The following is a 21457-nucleotide window of genomic DNA, read 5'->3' as shown; positions in this document are numbered from 1 at the left end:
TGGGGAGGCACTATCCCAAGCTTCAGATTTTTTGGTGTTATTATTTTCAGAACTAGTTCTAGGGCTCTGTGAGTTTTCAGTGCTTCCAAGGTGGTGTGATCCAGGGAGAGGTGTGGTCACTGCTTTCCTGGTCTTCATTTTGGTCTTTACCCAGGAAGGGCCAATGCTCCCTTGCAGCTGCAACCACTAGTGCTTTTCCTGTCCCTAGAACTGTGAGCAGGTCCCCTGATCTTCTGCTGCAGCAAGCACTAGTGCTCCTCCCTGCCTTAGAACTGTGACCAGGGGTCCTGCTCCCTTGAGGCTGACCACAGGCAATCCTCTGCACCCTGGAACTGCATATGGGCAATAGAGTTGCTGAACAGTGCCAGGTCCTGTACCTAGTGCCAGCAAAGGGTCTTTTGTAATCTGTTTCTGAGTAGTTTTCCAGCCCCCTTATCATCTGTGGTCTGAGAGCTCTTGAAAGTACTGCTGCTGCTGCCTATACTGCCTCCAAGGCCCAATGCTGGTACTCCAAGCCAACCCCACATCAGGAGTCACGAACATCTTCTCCTGACATCCTAAGTTGTCTTGGGCTGGAAAAAAAGTGTCTCACCCAGACTTTCAGAATTTAATTTTAGGCATTATTTTAAAGTTGTTGGGGGGGTGCGGTGTTGGGAAAGTTCATCTGGGTTGCTGCCTCTACTCTACTATCTTGATTCCACCTCCAATCTAGGTTTATTTTTCCTGGGATACTTCAGAAACTACCTGAAAGAACTTTTGACCAATGATATCATCACAGAATCCAGTATCCTGTATACATTATTTATAGTAGAGCAGGGACTAAAACTACAAGACTGAACAAGAAAATACAAGGGGGTCAGTACACTATACCAAGGGTCCAAGAAGCCCTGGACTATTTCTTAGCCTGCCAGTAGCTTTCAATGTTGGTGTTGGATTTACAGTATGAATAAGTTCAGATTCCTATGACAGATGATAAGCGGTTTCATCACAATTTTTATCTGCTCAATTAGATTTTTATGATTTGAATGTATGCCCCAAGGCATCTCAATGTCATGTGATGCTTTCCAGTGACCAATGGAAAAAGTAGCAAGAGATACACATTTTCTGGAAGTGTTGGTGTACCTAAATAGTCTCATTGCTTTTGGAAAGACACTGAGAGAACATGAAGATGTTTTAATGAAGATGTTAGATCAGCCAGAAAGAAGACTGGTCTGAAGCTGTCAATTGACAAGTGCCAGTTTTTCAGAGTCTCTGTTAAGTGTGAAAACTGCAGAATATTATCAAGACATAAGACTAACTGTGAAAACATACTGGCCACATCCAAAATATTGCAAGATTTATGAACATTTTTAGGGCCTGGGAGGCTATTATCACGAATTTTTAATGTATGAAGCTATGGCTAAATCGTTATGCAATCTCACTCATGGACACAAAGAGAATCAGGAAAAAAAAAGTGGGAAAGGTTAATTTTTTCTAAATGCTATGAATCCATTTAGAGATTACTAGAGAAACAAATATGAAAAAGCTCTCAAAGACTTTGTCAATTGCCTGATACATAAACCAAGGTTGGTCTGTGCAGATCCATGGAAACCTTTTGTCCAGAGTACAAATACTAGTCTGGAAGGCTGTGAAGCAATTATCTTTTGCAAGAGTGCTGATCATGGGGAACTGATTGCATTCCCCAGTAGAAGATCTATTGACAGTGAGACTTGCTATCCCAGGAACAAACTGGAGTGCTTGGCTTTAAAGTGTGCTGTCACTAAATGGTTTAGAGACTAGGTGAATAGAACTAAATATCAGATATAGAGACCTGCTGTGGTACAATCCAGAGGTTACAAAATGCTAAAAGTCAGCTTATACCATCAACCAGCAGCAATGTTAATAGTTCATGAGAATCTAATGATCTAACCTATGATTAAGAAAACTTATTTTGGTTCAAGAGAAAGCAAAGTGGTTAAAAATGTACCCAGATGGTAATATTAATGTTTGCCCATGTACTATATGCCTTGCATGCAATCGCATGTTAGTATATGTTAAGTCATGTGTTAACTATTGCTAGTATTTTGCGTATATTACTGAATAACCAAAAACCAACAACACTATAGAGCATATGTTATTATTATGTACCTCTAGCATTTTTATTCAGCTTGCCACCTTTGAATAATGCACTAGAAAGAAAAGGAAGAGACTACTGAGTATCCTTTGGGAGACCCTGAATTGTCAATCTGGCTATCAATCATAGGTGATCTCTAAAGTGAGGTACCTGAGAGAAGGAAATACGCTGAGTATAAAGAATAGGTGGTGGCCATAGATAAGGAAAGAAAGTAGAAAGGAAAAAATAGGAAGAAAAGGTGAAAATGGGAGCAAGGAAGGGAGACAGTAGACACACAGAGAAAATAGAAAGTATATGTTGAAAGTAACAGTTAAGGAAAAGAAGGGTATTCCTAGAAAAGAAAAGTTATACACAAAACTGGTCAATATTGTATGTGTGAGAATATTTTAATATGGCATGTCCCATTTTCATATAAATAAATACGGGCCATCATTAAATTTCAGTTCAATACTATTGACTTATAAAAAATATTTCATATATAACTTTACAAATCTTTGCAATGTAAATACTAATACAAGTTAAGAATAGCTTATACCTTCTTCAATGGGCTCATATTTTTGAATTATTTCAGAGGCAATGATTTTACTCATCTCAACATACTGTTCTTGTCTAAGAAATTCTGTCAGATTTTGTTCAGACAGAATTTTGCGGTTTGAAGAATAGGTATTGAAAATCTCAACAACTTCTTCTCTGTAGGCAAAATTTCGATAAATTGCTCTAAATTCCTCTATGGTTATTTTTCCATTCCTATGTGTGTCATTTTCCTACTAAAAAAAAAGAAAGAATTTATGGAGTGACATAGGCATTTTTTTACCAAAAAATTTATATTTTAAGTTAAAGTATTTTATGTACAAAATATTTTACATTTTAAAGAAAGTAAAATGTTACTATCAAAAACCCACACAGATTGAAATGTGAAGCCTCCTATGTAAGGTGGTGAGAAGAACAGGAAAGAGTCAGGAACTTAGATTATCACTTATATTACTCCACAGTTAAAAATGTAGATTAAAATGAGGGGAAAAATTATTGTCTTTCAATTCATTCAACAGATATTATCGATTATCTATTATTATAGGGGTAGGAAACCCATGATCTCAAGACCACATGTGGCCCTCTAGGTCCTCAAGTGCAGCCCTTTGACTGAATCCAGGACAACGTTTGGAGTTTGAATTCAGTCAAAGGGCCGCACTTGAGAACCTAGAGGGCCACATGCAGCTTCGAGGCAACAGGTTCCCCACCCCTGATCTATTAAAATGTTAGAATAATACTGTGGTATGATAGTCATAACACTATAAAAAATGATAACTACCCTTGAGTTTTCAAGACAGCTAAGGGAACAAGAGATAAACAATTGAATCAAATAACAATTGAAAGTAGCGTATTTTCAAGTTTAGAAAGAGAAAATAAGTCATATAATCTTTCAAAAGACAAAGCTGGGGTGGTCAGGGAAAGTTCATGAAAGAGTAGGGAATGGAAATGACCCTTGAAAAGTTAATAGAATATGGATAAACAAATAAGAAAAGTAAATACATTCCAGATGGGAGAGTGGCATGACATAAGAAATGGAGGACGTCATGTACAAAATATACTTAGGAAGCAGTAAGTAGAATTAAAGAAGGTTGAGGCACAGTGGGTGATAAAGTTTGGGTGGTACACTGGGGCCACACTGTAGAGGACTTTAAATAACACTCTAAGTTTGTATTTTATCCTGTAGGCAATGGGGAACCCCTATAGCCTTTTTTGAGTAGGCAAATGACATAATGAAAACAGTTTTAGGAAAAGCGATCTAATAGCCATGTGCAGAATGCCTTGGCATAAGGTTAGAGGAAGGAATTGCATAAAGAGAGAGTTGTTTATAGAATTCCAGACTTGAGAGAATGAGGAAGAAGATCAAGATAATTGGTAGGAATAGAAGGGAGGAATGTTATTATCAAGTATAATACGAAACTATGGTTGATGTCCTCTGGACTATCTAGTCTATCGATGTCCTTTTTAGAGAGTGATCCCAGAATTGGACATAGAACTCTAGATTTGATCTTATCAAAGTGGAGTATAAGGAGTCTATCACCTCTGTAGTACTAGATACTGTTCTTCTCCTAATGCAGATTATGTTCACTTTTTTATCAGCCATACTGTTGATTCATATTCAGCTAGCAGTCTATGAAAACTCCTATATTGTTTCTAGACAAAACACCATCAAGCTATACTTCTTTGACTTTTTAGTTACAAAACTGAATTCCCAAAATATAAGATTTTACATTTATCCCTACTGAACTTCAGAATAAATTAGATTTAGCCAAATACTTTAGACTATTGAAATTTTCTTTGAAACTGAATCTATTATCTGATTTTTTTGTTCCCCCAAGATTTGTGTCGTTTGAAAATTTGATAATCATGGCGCATATAAGTTTATCAAAGTAATTAATAAATGTGTTGAATGACACAGGGCCAGAAAGTCCCCTTAATACATTTTTTTTCAAATAGAAACATAACCATTAATGATTAGGCTTTGAATTCAATCATTAAAGCAGTTCTGAGTTCATCTAGCTGTATTATCACATATTAATCAATAAACAAGCATTTATTAAGCTCTTAATATGTGGTAGGCACTGTGCTAAATTCTGGGGATATAAAGAAAGGCAATAAATGCAGTGCTTGCCTTCAAGGAGCTCAGATTCTACTGGGGGAGGCAATATACAAACAACTACATATATTCAAGGTAAACATAATGTAAATGGGAGGCAATCTCAGTAATCTCATAGAAAAGGCACTAACTGGGAATGAGAGAGGGAGTGTCAGAATAGAAAAGCCTCTTCAAGAAGATAAGGATTGAATTGAGGAAGTCAGGGAAGTCAAGAGGATACAGGAGGAATGCCCCTTCAGGGAGGGGGAACAGTTAGTCCCCCCAGAGAAGGCATGGAAATGAACACAGTTACAAAACACTTTTCACACAAAGTAAGATCTAAATAATTGCAAAACTAGTAATTGCTCATGGGTACCCTGAACCAATACAATAAAAATGACAATTCCACTAAATTAGTCTACCTATTCAGTGCCATATCAATCAAACTACCAAAAATATTTTATAGAGCTAGAGAAAATAATAACAAAATTCATTTGAAAGAACAAAAGTTCAAGAGTATCAAGGAAATCAATGAAAAAAAATATGAAGGAAGGTGGTTTAACTACACCAGGTCTTAAATTGTTAATCATCAAAACAATCTGGTACTAGTTAAAAAATAGTGGTGAATTAGAATAGATTTGGTACACAATGCATCATAGTAAATGACCATGGTAATTTAGTGTTTAATAAACCCAAAGACCCAGCTTTGATGACAAAAACTCACTATTTGACAAAAACTGCTGGGAAAACTGTAAAACAGCATGGAAGAAACTAGGTATAGACCAAGATCTCACACTGAATACCAAGATAAGGTCAAAATGGGTACATGATTTAGACATAAAAGGTGATACCAAAAGCAAATTTAGGGAGGCATGGAATAGTTTACCTGTCAGTTCTATAGAAAGGGGAAGAATTTAAGACCAAGATCTCACACTGAATACCAAGATAAGGTCAAAATGGGTACATGATTTAGACACAAAAGGTGATACCAAAAGCAAATTTAGGGAGGCATGGAATAGTTTACCTGTCAGTTCTATAGAAAGGGGAAGAATTTAAGACCATACAATAGATAGAGAGCATTACAAAATGTAAAATGAATAATTTTGATTATATTAAATTAAAAAGGGTTCACACAAGGAAAACCAATGCAACCAAAATCAAAAGAAAAGTAAAAAACTGGTGGGAAAGTTTTACAGCAAATATTTCTGATAAAGGTCTCATTTCTAAAATATATAAAGAACTGAGTCAAATTTTTAAGAATACATGTCATTCCCCAATTGATAAACGGTCAAAGGATATGAACAGGCAGTTTTCAGACAAAGAAATCAAAGCTATCTATAGTCATATAGAAAAATGCTCTAAATCACTATTGATTAGAGAAATGCAAATTAAGACAACTCTGAGGTATCACCCCACACTTTGAGATTGCCTAATATGATAGAAAAGGAAAATAACAAATGATGGAGGGAATGTGGGAAAACTGGGACACTAGTGCACTGTGGAGTTGTGAATTGATCCTACATTCTGGAGAGCAGTTTGGAACTATGCCCAAAGGGCTATAAAACTGTACAAATCCTTTGATCCAGCAACACCGCTACTAGGTCTATATCCCTAAGAGATTTTTTTATATTTATGAGGGGCAGTGGAGGAGAGGACTGATTTGTAAAAAAAAAAAAAAATTATAGTAGCTCTTCTAGTAGGGGCCAAGAATTAAAAATTGAGAGGATACCCATAAGTCGAGGAATGGCTAAACAAGTTGTAGTATATGATTGTAATGGAGTATTATCATGCTATAAGAAATGAATAGGATAATTTCAGAAAAACCTAAAAAGATTTACATGAACAGATATAAAGTGAAGTAAGCAGAACCTGGAGAATGTTGTACATGGTAACAGCAATATTTTATGATGAACAATTGTGAATGACTTAGCTAGTCTCAACAATGCAATGATCCAAGGCAACCCCAAAGGACTCATGAAGAAAAATGGTATCTGGCTCCAGAGAAAGAATTGATGGTGGGGTAGCTAGGTGGTGCAATAGTGCTGGAGTCAGGAGGACCTGAGTTTAAATCTGGACTCAGACACTTGACACTAACTATGTGATCTTGAGCAAGTCACTTAACCTCGATTGACTTGCCAAAAAAAAATTGATGCCATCTGAATGCAGATTGAGGGATACTGTTTTTCCAGTTTCTTTCTCCTTCTTTCTTGAGTTTTCTTCCACAAAATGAGTGAAAAGGTGGGGAGGAAGGAAAAATTAAAATTTGGAACCAAAAATTTAAAAAGAATGTTAAAAATTGTTTTTACATGTAATTGGGGGAAAATATAACATTACTTAAAAAAAAGAAAAGGCATAGAGCAGAGAGGTAGAGAGTTTTATGCAAGGAACAGTAGAGAGGGTAATGTCACTTGATCATAGAATTTGTAGAAGAGAGTAAAGGTAAAAAGACTAGAAAGGTAGGAAGGGGCTAGGATGTAAGGACTTTAAAAGCCAAATATAGGATTGCATATTTTATTCTGAAGATGTTAGGAAATTATTTGAGTTTATTGAGTAGGGGATGACATGGACTTGTCCTTTAGGAAAATCATTTTGTCAACTGATTAGAGGATGAACTGAAGTGGGAAGAGACTTGAGGCAGGGAAAGTAACCAGCAGGCTATTACTATGGTCCAAATATGAAGTGATTAGATCATGTACCAAGGTGATTGTGTGAGTGGAGAAAGGACATGTACAAAAGATGTTGAGAAGGTAGAAACAGTGCAATGTAACAATAGATTTGATATATCAGAAGTGAGTTTAATAGAGGAGTGAAGTGGCTCAAAGGTTGCAACACCCAGATCAGTTCCAAAGACTAGATAGCATGAAAGACTCCCACACGTTTCTTGCTAAAATTTAGTTGAATCACCATCTATATAATTCCACTGATCTACAAGTCTACTCTCAGTTTCAAAAGATAGTGTTTAGTATGGTATGACTTGTTGGTACCATATTAGGCTCTTTATGTCACCGTTTGCATTTCTGCACACCCATTAAATATTCCCTTATAAAATGTTTTAGAATGTTGGCAGATATTAAAGTCAAATTTATTGTAATTTATAGGTTCTCTCTGTCTCTCTCTCTCTCTCTCTCTCTCTCTCTCTCTCTCTCTCTTTCTCTCTCTCTTTCTCTCTCTCTTTCTCTCTCTCTTTCTCTCTCTCTCTGAAATTTGCCCTTCTTCAATGTTGACATTACACTCTGTCATCATCCACAATCTTTCCGAGATCATTGATGGTGGCTCAACAATCATATCTCCTAATTCAGTATCACAGAATATAGTTTATCTGGATTTAATGACTTGAACTCATCAAGGGTAACTAGGTGCTTTCCTGCTATCTTCTTTTTTTATCATAGGTATCAATTCCTGATTAACAATTTGCCTCCAATATATTTGCGCTAATTTCCTATATATTACTATAGAAGAAATATTTGACTAAAAGATTTTCCCCAATAAATGCTTTAACTTCGTATGTTAACTACATTTATTTTGTTTAATCATAATCTTTTCAATTTCAGATAATAAGAATTATCCATTTCTTCTTTTTATGATTTCTTCTTGATCCCTTTTTTATTAAGAATTCTCCTTAGACATAATTATGAAAATTATCTGATCTTGATGCCTAAATTTTTAATGGTGTGACCTTTAATGTTTGGAACACATATACATTTTTTAGCTTTTCATGGTGTATGGTATAACATACTGATCTAAATCTTTTTCCCCCAAACTGCTTTCCAGTTTTCCCAGATATCTTATCAAATAAAAAATTCTTCCCCTAGGAGTTCATGTTTTTTATCACTGATTTGCTGAAATGGTACTGTCAAATGACCCAATGTCAGAAATGGATACAGTTTTATCAATGGAAATGCTACTAAAGGAGATGCTCACTACTTCTGTGTCCTAAGAACCACCGAGTCTTTCCATCTGACTTGAAACTAAAAACACCTACATTTGTTGCCCCCCCACTAAAAAGTGAATTCCTTGAGAGCAGACACTGTTTTGCTTTTTTTTTCTATTTGTATCACCAGTGCTTAGCACAATGCTTTGCACATCACAAATAAATGCTTCTTCATTCATTCATTCAGATTCTAGACCTTTTGTTCTTCCCAGTTGATTTTGTTATTATTTTGGCTAGTCCTTGGTAGTTTATTAGTACCCATAAAATATAAAATGTCTAAATTAATATAACACGAAATAGAGGCTTCAAACCACCCTACCTCAAATAGTCTTTAAAGAAACCAACAAAATTACCTTCATGGTTCATGCAATTTCATTTACAGAGATTGGAATAAATTCTTTATTTCATGTTCTGTTAATTTGGGGGGTTGATATTTTCTAGGTAATCTGATGATTGCTTCCATATCTTTGTTGTGAATTCACTTTGTTCATTTTTTATTTTGGTTACTTCATTAACTGGAGTGGTGTTTCTTTCTTAAAGCTGGACTTTGCCAACATAATAAAACTTATGAACTATCTAGGCTGGTTTGTAGATTTAGTGTTATACAATTCAAACTACCAAAGGTTAAACAAAATAATCTTGAAATTCATATGTAGACAAAAAAAGATCTAGAATCTTAAGGGAAATCTTAGGGAGGGGAATAGGAACGAAGAACAAATAGCATTCCATACCTCCTCTTTCCTAGATGCTATGCCTCTCTTAATGAAGCCCAAAATGACATTAGCCCCCTTTACTACAACATCATACTGTTGACGTACTGCATTTTCCATCTACCACCCCTCCCCAGTTGTTTTTAGTACTGTACAATAAAACTTCATTAATTTTGGCAAACTCGGGTGAATGTCAATGTGAATTATTAAACATCTGAATCCCATAGTACTTTATACTGGTTCATATAATATTCTATGTTAAAGAAAAGTTAAATCTTGATTAATTGAAATAACTAAAACCCTCAAGTAACCTTTTACTCCACAAATACATTAAATCCAGATTGACACTGGGGAGAGATTATAATGCTGAGGATTCCTGATTCAAAGTTCAAAAAGCACAGGGAAATTCTGTGAGAGTTCAGTTCAATAACTCCCAAGGCCCTGAGTTCAAAGAAACATAATGATTGGTTGATGAACCAAAAAAGAAAGAGAGAGAGAGAAAGAAAGAACAAGCTGCAAAAATAAGTCCTATGAGAGTCCAAGCACAGAGAAATCAAGAGGATCAGGGATGAGAAGGGATAATAAGAAAGACAGCAAAATGGAGAAAGAAGTAAAATGGAAAACGGTGAACAGTGGAAAGAAAGGGGATAAAAGCACAACAGGCAAAACGAAGCCTATATAAGGTGGGGGGAGGAGAAGGGAGAGAAATGAAGAAAAATCAATTCATTATAGTACTGTATATACCAAAAAAAAGTGAATTTTATAGAAAGTAGCTAGATGTGCTGTCCTCAGAATTATAATACCCTTAACTAATGAATATATCAGTCATTCAATCCTCACAACACTACAAGATACACTTGGTACCTACTATGATTTCCATCATGCAGATTAGAAAAAATGAGGCTCTGGTCTGTGAAACACATTGCCAAAAATCACACAGACACTGAAGCAGAAGAATTAGAAAAATAGATATCTATGTACATCTTGGAAAAAATATACTAAGAAAGATCTGGTGTAAGATTTTGATGTGGCCCTCATCAATATTATGATGCTAAGGCTCACAAAGAACAATTCTATCTGCTAATTCTAACTCCAGTTTTGAGAACTGCCATATTAGGCATACAATGAAATTAGTTTAGCCAGGTTTTTTTTGTAAGTGGGTTTTAGAAAAGCAATTTTCTTGCCTAAAGCTTAATGAAAATGCACTTTTTAAAAGCAAGAAAGCACACAGTCACAGAATTTTAGAGTCTGAAGGGACATCAGAGGCCTTATAAATCCATCCTGAAAGAAAATGCACTCTACAGCATACATAGCAAATGATCCAGCATCCTTTGATTGAAGACCACCATGGAAAGGAGTCAATTATTTCCCAAGGGCAGCCATTCCATTCTGAGGTTCTTCTTATAACAAAGCCTCTCCTTACACAAAGCCTAAATTTTTATCTCTGCCACTTCTACCCATTGTTCCTAGTTTAGAAATAGACATCACAAGTATAAGGTGGGGATAACATGGTAATATAGTCATTTATCTGAAAAAGATATAGGGGTTTTAATGGACTTCAGACTCAGTAAGTCAATAGGATGATGAGGTCACTAATGGTGCTAATAGAAAATTGGGATGCATTGTGAAAGGAATAGCCTCCAACAGTAAGGAGTCAATAAACCTACTGAACTCTACTCTGGTCAGGTAGCGTTTGGAGGAATGAGCTTAATTCTGGGCACCATGTTTTAGAACATAGTCAACAGAGCTGCAACTAATTTTCTTTAAATCTGAATATTATATAAAAAGCATTGCAAAGATCTTAATATTGAGGTCCAAGACAAGTGTGTGAGCTTTATTTTAAAAGAAATGTAATTGTTCAGCATAGTTTATCCCCTGAAAATTTTTGGCAAAACAGGAAGAAATTGGTCTATGCTAGTTTAAACAGAATAAGAAAAGATTAGTGATTTCAAATGTGTCAGTGTCCTAAACTTGAACAAATAGACCCTTTAATGAATGGCAAATCTAGTGTCCTAGAGTTTTCAAAGACATTTGAGGAGTGGCAGAGAAGAGAGGGCGGTAATCCTCATCGAGCGTTTCTCCCATTATCCAGTTTATGAAATCACAACAAACAAGGTTCATAGCAGCATAGATGTAGAGCTAGAAGACAATGTTGATATTGATTCCAACTCCTTTATCTTAAAGATAAGAAAACTGAGGCATAGAGATATTACATGACCTTTCCTGGGTCGTATAGTAAGTTTGTAAAGCAGAAATTGAACCTAGATCTTCCTGACTCCAAGTCCAAACTCTAGCTACTGCTCCACTCTGCTTCTCACATAATCATTTTTTTTTCTGTCATTTAACAAGTTGTGAATCCACCTAACTCTACTATCATCTAACCCATGTCCATCAACTATGTCCACAAAACAGGGTGAAGATATTGTTGAGTAATTTGCTGAAATATAGACATACTATTCAGTCATTTTCAGTCATGTCTGACTCTTTGTGACTCCATTTGGGGTTTTCATGGCAAAGATACTGGAGTGGTTTGCCATTTCCTTCTCTAGCTCATTTTACAGGTGAGGAAACAGAAGCAAATAGGCTGTTATGGTAATTGCCCAGGGTCACACAACTATTAAGTACAAGACTAGATTTGAACTCAGGTCCCCTGGATTCCAGGGCCAGCATTCCATGTAGTGTGCCACCTAAAAATGCTATGTCTATATTCCCCTCCTCCATCAGTCTAAATCATGTCAATGCATCAGAGATCTATGTGAGAACTGAACAAACCACACCCCCAAAATCAATCTAATTATCTGATTTCTAAAAACAAGCCACCTGACCTTTCTATCCTTTTCTCATTCAGTGTAAATTTTACTTCAGTCAAACTAGACTAACACTGTCCTGCAGACATGCCCTATTCTTTTTCACTTCCAAGATTTTGCTTATGATGATCTATACGTTTGAAATAACTTCTCTTTTTGGCTATTGAATTTTTGCCCATCCATTTATAGTCAAAGGTCACTTCCTCCATAAAGCTTTCCCTCATCCTCAAAGTCTTTAATGGTTATCGAAGGCTCTGCCAACTGATCTTACAAAACATTTCTGCCACTTATTTCAACATTTCAAGGACCTATAGCTTCATCAGTTTGAGTAATCCCTTCCCCAGTGCAGAATGCAACAACCCATCTCTAATTAAGAGAGGGAAAGTTGCTGTGACCAAAAGATATATCATTCTGTGGCCATCTTAGTAAGGAGCCTCTCCAGCTGGGCTAGGCTTGTCCACAGTCTTTCACCAGGCCCAATTTCCAGCTTGGAATTTGCACTCCACTAGGGTATAGACTTTATTTGGACTTTTCAGGTTTTTTTTTAAAAACAATTATTTCTTTATACGTCTTATCTCCTTACTTGTCAGTCAATAAGCTTCAGGAGGGAAAGTGCCATTTCTTATCTAAACATTATAGCTCCCCCATCCCCCAGCAGTGGGCTTTCCACGATTCAACTTAATTCAATTCAATTCTTCAAGTGCCTATGTTCGAGGCACTCTGCTAAGTTTTGGAGCTACAAAAATAGAAACAAAAAACAGCTTCTATTCTCCAAAAGCCAGCACTTTCATGGACAAGGTGGGCACTTTACAGCTGTTTGTCAAATTAGTGATCAGTGATGTTAATGCCCACTGATTAAGGGTTAAATGCCTTCAGTTCAGAATTTTTGTTACCCTCAGAATTTTCTCATCCTTCATGGTGTCCCTGATTTCTGTGATTCCAGGCATAATGCCACATTTTCATGATCTCCCTAAAGAGTATATAAACACTCGCTAAGTAATATGATGACTGCCTTCTGGAACAGCAACATAACTTCCCCCCAATAAAAGGCATCTTTTGTGGCCAGATCATTTATGTTGACAACTTGAAAATGGTTTGAATTCTTCAGGGTAGAATTCCTACACGGTTAATTGCATGAGTTAAGGAGCTCAAAGTAAAGGATCAAGGAGGTCTTCTAACCTGCACATTTTTAGTCAAAATAGCAAAACATAATTTGGGATCTACAGCAGCACACCGCTCTTTTCATCAACATTCAATGCAGCTTGGATTGTGTAGTCATAATCACTGAGCAGAAGGCTGCAGTGATGCATTCTTTATAAAATAGTTAAAGATGTACGCATTTACCTCTATAACCTAAAAGAAGCTTGTGATAAGTCTATATTATAAATTTACAAGTCACAGTTGAAGTTGATAATAGGAAAGGGTTATTTTATATGTGGGTAAAACCTCATTCTGCAAAGGACATAATTCTTGAGTGGTAAGTAGTATCACAGTGTCATCTGACATTCTGTAGCTTAGGCACAGCTCCAACATCATAAGGTGAAGTATTAGTGGCAAAATGTAGTAAGTTTGTGCTCGTTGCACTGTCCTCACAGACTCAGAACTTGAATTCCAAAAAACAACCTTATTCTGGTAAGTTTAATGCTGCAGAAAACTTTTTTTTCAGTAGGCAATAGTGGAGTTCAGCAATGATAGAAAGCTATCTTCCTCACATCTATACCCTTTAAATATTTGAAGATAGCTATTATCTACCTTCCCCACCCCAAAATCTGAATCTTCTCCATGCTAAGGATGATGGGTTCCTTTGAGCAATCCTAATAGGTCGTGGACTCAAGGCCTTTCACCATCCTGGTTGCCCTACCCCAGTCAATCCCCAATTTATCAATGGCTTTCTTAAAATGTGGCACCCAGAACTGAACACAGTACTCCAGCTACCTAATAAAGGCAGAGAACAGTAGGACTTCACTATTAAATTCCTATTCACAGAACCTATACCCATCTTAATGCACTCCAATGACATTGGCTATTTTCACTGCCACATCATACTGCTGACTCATATTAAGCTTAGAATATTCTGAAACCCCCAGATAATTTTCAGAACTGCTATCTATTCATGTCTCCACCATCTTTTACTTATGAAGTTTATTTTTTTTGAACCCAGGTGCAAGACATTGTAAAGACAAATTTAATCATTCCTACTGAATTTCATCTTATTTAGATATAGCCCAGTGCTAGCCTGTCAAGATCCTTTTAATTGGTGATTCTGTCACACACTGTGTTAGCTAGCCCTCCTAGTTTTATGTCATCTGCAATTTTGATGAGCATAACATCTATATCTTTATTCAAGTAATTTGTTAAAAAAAAAAGTCCAAGTACAATTCACTTGGGAGATACACAAGACCTCTTGCCACACTAATATTAAACCATCAACAACTGCTCTTCAAACCTGGTTATCCAAACAGTTTTGAATCTATTTGCTTGTGTCATTGTCTAATCCATTGCCTTCCATTTTCTCCACAAGAATAACATGAGATGCTTTATCAAAAGCTTTGCTCAAATCTAGGCAAACTAAATCCACAACATATCCCTCATTTACTAATTTAGCAATACAAAAAAGGAAATGAGGTTAGTTTGAAATGACAAGTTCTTAACTAAAATCATTGCAGTTCCCTGCAATCACCACATCCTTTTCTAAATGTCAGCAAACATATCTTTAATGATGCATTCCACAATTTCCCTAGCATTCAAAGTTAAGATCACTGACCTGTGATACGTAATCTTCCCTCTTTTTTGAAAACTGAGACATTCATCCTCAAATCTCCAATCTCATGGTGCTTCTAATTACTTATGAGTGTGGAATAAGATTTTCAGGCAAGACCAATGTGTGATTTATTTTGTTTGACTGAGGAAGGAAAAGGAAAACGAAAAAAGAGAGAGCAGGGGAGGAGAGGAGAATAATTAGAAAGTGCCTACTCCATGTCAGACATTGTGCTAAGTACTTTACCAATATTATTTCTCTTGATCTCACAACAATCCTGCAAAGTAGGCATTGTTATCATCCCTACTTCAAGCTGAGGAAACCGAGGCAAACAGAGGTTAGGTGACTTTCCCAGCTAGAAAGCATCTGAGGTCAAATCTGGACTCAGATCTTCCTGAATCCAGGATCAGCATGCTCTGCCCACTGCTTGACTATATTAGTTACAAGAAAAGACTTTCCTGGGAGGGAGTGGGAATTGTAAAGAGTAAGGGGGTCTGAGATAGTACTGTCATCAAAAGAAGAAGAGAGCCCCAGTGAAACATTAAAGAAATAAACAGAAGAGTGCAAAAGGACTTTCAGAAACGGAGCCAGACAGGTAGTGCAGTGTGGGCACTACCATGACATATTTAATATATACTTTTAAAACAACAGGTACATAAAAGAGATTCATAATTTCATGTACAATTCTCCATTTCTGTTTTTCGTATATGGAAAATGTCATGTTTGTTAACATTTTTACAATTCAAAATAATTTTTAAAAGGTCTGTCATGAGATTTAAATCCCAACACTTTGAACCAACTTTCTAGTGATTTTCCACCCATTCTGTTCATTTTAAATTAAATAACATCATGCTGCCTGCTCTCTGGCCACAATTCTCATTTTCTTGCCTGCAAAACATTGGACTGTACCTCTGAGACATTGGTTTCTGATAGGTAAACTTTCATCTTATCTTGACCAAAATCACCAGGACTCTGCAGGAGTATTTGGCCAGCTTCACTCCAGCCCCCCACTCCCTTTTATGAGTTGCTTTCCCCACTAGAATTTTAGCTCCTTGAGGTCAAGGATGATCTCGTTTACTTGTATTTGTAGCCCTATCTCTTAGCATTAATTAGAGAGCAATAAATGTTCTCTCTCTCTCTCTCTCTCTCTCTCTCTCTCTCTCTCTCTCTCTCTCTCTCTCTCACAGTGTATCAGATACCAATGCTTAAGCAAACAACCATCTAAAGTAATAAACAAAACTATGAAGCTTTAAAATAAAATTAAAGCATTAAAATAAAATCAAAAATACAATAAAGCATAGCAGTTCTATTCAAAGGGGGATTCCAAGAAGGCAAAAATAGAAAAATTTTTTTACAAAATGTCTAAAATTCAAAGAAATCCATAGAATACTAAAGTGTGTAGCTTTCTCCTAAGAAGAATTAAAAATGTACACTTAAAATTATATTTGACACAGTTTCTGCATTTATCTACCATGGAGGACTGCTCACTGACTACTGATCTTTCTCAGTAATGAGGACATATTTTGTCAACACAACATTCATCCCCATTTTTATCTGTCCCTCTCTAACCTAGCACTGGATCATGCCTGAGAGTAATTCCAATTTCTCTCTGGCTCTTTGAGTGCCAACAGTTCTCTGAATTCTGTCCCTTTGTAGGTGACAACTCTTGTCTCATTTAGCTAAGGCCTTAGATGTCTAGACTTATCCATGAAGGTTCTGCTCAAAGATCCTCACCCAATAGCAAAACTCTGCCACTTGTTACATCACTGCTGCATTTTGCTAAAATTAATTTTAAATTCGATTAAATTACTAAATCCATTAGGCTTTTCTTAGGCTTCGTCCTTCTTGACCTCTTTGAAGTTCTTTTTGTCCTCCTGGATATGCTTTCATTACTGTACTTGCTCACCTTCAACCTGTAATGACCACTCCTCAGATTTCTATGTGGACATCATCCCAACTTCTGTCCCTAACCATGGAGATACCCCATGGTTCTATCCTGTGCCCACTTCTGTTCTACACTCTCCTTTAATGATTCCATCAGCTCCTATTAGCTAAGTTATTATCTGTATATATATGACTCCCAGATCCAAAACTCCAGCCTCATCATTTTCCTGAGCTCCATCACATTTTCAGCTGGATATACCCAGGCATCTTAAACTCAATGCATCTCTCCAAATAATTATATTTTAGTGAGACAATGGGAAATAATTCTGAAAAAAAGAGAGGGAAAAAAAGAATTGTCTGAAGATACTAATATGGATGCAGAAAGAATAGACCAAACTATATATATATATATATGTACATATATAATATGCATGTGTATGTATGTATACATATATACACACATATATACATATATATGTATGTGTATGAATGAACAAACACTTAGATTCTTTGTATATACATAAATACATACACATACGTATCAGTTCTCTGTGCATCCACATTGGACCACACATACACACACACACAGACATGCACACACACACACACATATATACGGATAATGCATCCACATATGTATGTGTACCCACATACAAAAATGCATGTTTATGTATTATATGTGTATGCATACATGGAATATACAAGGGAAGGTAACAGAATGACTACAGAAGTGTAACATGATACTATAAGAATATCAGGAGTGATAAAGCTCAGAACGATCTTTAACTGGTGAGAAAAATTAAGGACAAAAGCTACATTAGGATTAAGAGGAAGATTAAGTGTGGAGAGAGTCATTATTCAAGGAAGATGGGATGGTGACAACTGACAACAGATGGAAGGTATTGCTGCTCATTTTTATTTCCTTATGTTTTCCCCACCAAAGAGAATGACCTTTTCATTGAAAACAACAGAACAAAAATGGATAGAATGGAGGTGCTAACACAAGATACATAAGGAGAAGTAAGAAAGCATCTAGCCACTTAAGACAAATTCAAGACCCCTGACCTGGATGAACGAGATTCATGAGACTCAAAGTATCAGTTAATGTGATTGCTGAACCACTTTCAGTGATGTCTGAAGCAACATATAGAAAACAGACAAGATAGCTATTGAAGGACTGGAAAAGGACAAACACTATTCTTGATTTTCAAATAAAAAATGAACGAGTAGGCTACAGGAGAGGGAATTCAATGGTGATGTTGATTCCTAGAAAAATTCGAGAATGGGTTGTTAAAGAATAGGCTACTTAGTATATAAAAATGGAAACAATAATTTTTATAGGCCGGAATTACTTCAAGAAGAGGCCTTGCCAAGCCAACCTTATGTCCCATTTTGACAGCATTATTAAAAAGGTAAATCATGAAATTCTACTTAGTTTGCCTAGATTTTAGCAATGCTTTTGATATAGTATCTATTCTTGTAGAAAATGTGGAGTTATTTGAAACTCAGTTAATGGTTGGAGATCAACTTAACAAGTCTCCAGCACACTGCCCCCATGTGCTTGGTCTTACATGTGCTTTAACATTTTTATTAATGATTTGGACAAATGCATACATAGAATGCATATCTAATTTGAACAAGACCTAGAATTAGGAATAGCTAATACTGAACAACAGAGTCAGGATTCAAAAATAAAGAAACTGATGAGCTAAAACATTGGGCTGAATCTAGTAAAATGAAATGTAAAATAGATCAATGTAAAGTTTATACTTTGGTTCAAAAAACCAACTCCACAAGCACAAGAAGGAGGAAAAATGCTTACACAGTTTTTGTCTGAAAAAGATCTGGGACTTTTAGGAGGCCACATGTTAAATATCAGGCAACACAGTGTGATATAGAGGCCAAAAGAATTAACTTCACCCTTTGGCTGGGTTAAGAAAGATGTAACTTCTTGAAATATAGAGGTGATAGTTTCCTCATACTCTTTTCCGGTCAGACCACACTTGGAATATTGTGTTTAATTATAAGAACCGCAGTTTGGGAAAGCTTCAGTGTCCAAAACAAGAGGCAGGAGTAAGGAGGCAAGTATTGAGTCAGCTCTCCCTCCAGCTTTAGCTCCACTCATGCTCCAAGAGTAGTATTTCCCTTGGCAAGCCCTAGATATCTACCCTTTACCACTTTGTTAACTCACTTCCACCCACCTTACCGGTTCTGTTTTGGCTTTGGCACTGGTGACTAATTGGAGTTAACAATGATTTTTTTTTCATGGAACCCTTATTCATATCCTGCATAACAACAATTCATATTTATATAATAACAATCATAGTTGTGACTATTTAGATAGCACTTTAAGATTCAAAAAGGACCTTAAAACAGCAGGGTTGTAGAGAACCTAGCTTCAATAACAATGATGATACATATTCTAAATCAGATGATATTACATCCACATTTTTATGGTCAGCAAATTTTCTACAAAAAAAGATTAATCAACTTTGTATTAAATCTTATAGATGATTAAATATTCTCATCCTCTGCTATATTTGTCATATTTTCCTTTTGTCTAAACTAATCCATTGCCAGAAATGGGCTTTAATGTGTAATTCGATTTCCAAAAGACCTTCACTCGTCATGTGCAATTTGTGTAGGAACCATAAAACAGATCCAATACCACAAGCCCTTAAGAGAAAAATAAATAAATATATCTTCTCACCTTAAAAACGTATTTGACATGATTATCATCACACCGGATATCTAGCTTTTCAAGTAATTTCACTGTTTTTTCTACGCTAATTCTTCCTGCTCTAAAGTCCTCCTGAATAACAGATAAGAACCATGTATGGAGAAAAAACAAGTTAAGGAAAGTCTCATGATTAACATTTAGTATATCAAATCATTAGGTACCTAAATATTTAAAGTTTGGCTCAAAAGCAGTTTAAAATATTTGTTTTAAATGGTGCTCTATATTTTGCTTCAAAAGGTACAGACAGTATGCTGTATTAGTTCAAATACAGGGCCAGTTTAACTTGGCCATATCCCTAAAGCAAGATCACGCTAAAAGAAAATATGCATATGTATATATACCTATATGGGGGGTATGTACGTGTGTGTATACATTTGCATGTGTGTAAATACGTATATGTGTGTGTATGTATGTGTGTACAATAATACTGACATCTCAATAGCACTTGCTATAGGTTAGACACTGTGCCTCTACAAACATCATTTCATTGGATCCTTACAACAACACTGTGAGGTAGGTGCTATTATTATGCTCATTTTACAGATGGGGAAACTAAGTCAAACAAAGGGTAAGTGACTTGCCCAGGGTCACACAGGTAAGAGGAGACTAGCTTTGAACTCAGGACTTCCTGATTTCAGGCCCAACACTCTATCCATCGTGCCACTTAGCTGCCGTATTATGTGTATATCATACATGCAGATGGGGAAACTACAACCCAGAGAAAGGAAGTGGCTTACCCAAGGTCACATAGGTAGGAAATGTCCTCTTATTTTAAATCCAGCACTCTTCCTACCATGTAACACTTCTCCACCCATCCCGGCCCTGCCATCCAACATATATGCACTCTTTCTCTCTTGGTTTCTGTGTCTGTCTCTCTTCTTCTTCCTCTGTCTCCCCTTTACCCTCTCTCCCAATACATACATACATATATATATATATATATATATATATATATATATATATATATACACATACATAAATGTATGTATGTATACACATATGTTTTCTAGCTACCCACCAAAGAATAATAAAAATTAGATGCGGGGGGAGAGACTGTTTTTGGACCAATATAAGTATCTCAGTAGAGTAAAGGTATTCAAAGACACAAAACGATAAAAATTACAGGTGAGAGAAAGAAAACCTGAAAAAAGGAAGTCATGACACCAGCAAGGAACATAGTAGTTATTGCAGATTCATCTCTGAAAGTATGAGTTTAATGGGCTTGCTGTACCAAGAGAGGCTAACAAATTCTGAGCACTTTCAGGAATAGGAAAATGTAGTATGTCCACACCCGCAAGTTGGATAAAGATTGAGTTTTCACACCTCAATGAAGTCCAGAAAAGAAAATCTAAAATGATGAAGGGGAGACATAAACTGCCATTTATTATGAGAATTAAGGAGATCTTTACTATAAAATTTATATATAAATATATATATAAACTATAAAAATTACTATAAAATGAATGATGAGAGGCAATTTAATCTGATGTGATAAAATCATGGCAGGGGCAGATATAACAATAACATAGACTTACCAGAAAAATGAATTCTCATTAAAACTAATGGGAATGATGATGATGATGATGATAACAGTAAGATAATTACTGTTTCTGTAGAGCTTTAAAATTGAAGCTCGAAATACACAAATTTAGGGCACGGAAAAGAAATATTGTTTAATAATAAGAATTGGAGAAAATTTCAGAAATCATAAGAACAGCTAGGTGGCACAATGGATAGAGTGATAGACAATCAAGAAGATCTGAGTTCAAATTCTGCCTCAAATCCAGACAATAGCTGAATGACCCTGAACAAGTCACTTAACCTCACTGGACCTCAGTTTCACTATCTACAAAATGAGACAGTTGGATGGGGTGGCTTCTAAGGCCCATTC

At 36.0% G+C, this 21457-nt stretch overlaps 1 protein-coding gene across 1 annotated transcript in view; it reads right to left on the bottom strand.

Annotated features, from left to right (window-relative positions):
- Positions 1-19653, bottom strand: part of PLCZ1 (phospholipase C zeta 1) — a 97131-nt gene extending 77478 nt beyond the window's left edge. The window contains exons 1-2 of the mRNA XM_036760662.1: positions 19537-19653; positions 2649-2877 (exon numbers count right to left, since the gene is read on the bottom strand). Of these exons, the coding sequence (XP_036616557.1) occupies positions 2649-2703 (55 nt within the window). The 5' untranslated portion in view covers positions 2704-2877; positions 19537-19653. The remainder of the gene's footprint in view (positions 1-2648; positions 2878-19536) is intronic.
- Positions 19654-21457: the final 1804 nt, after the last annotated feature.

The sequence above is a fragment of the Trichosurus vulpecula genome, chromosome 5, assembly GCF_011100635.1.
Source record: "Trichosurus vulpecula isolate mTriVul1 chromosome 5, mTriVul1.pri, whole genome shotgun sequence".
Lineage (NCBI taxonomy): Eukaryota > Metazoa > Chordata > Mammalia > Diprotodontia > Phalangeridae > Trichosurus > Trichosurus vulpecula.
This window is presented reverse-complemented; position numbering and strand designations above follow the sequence as displayed.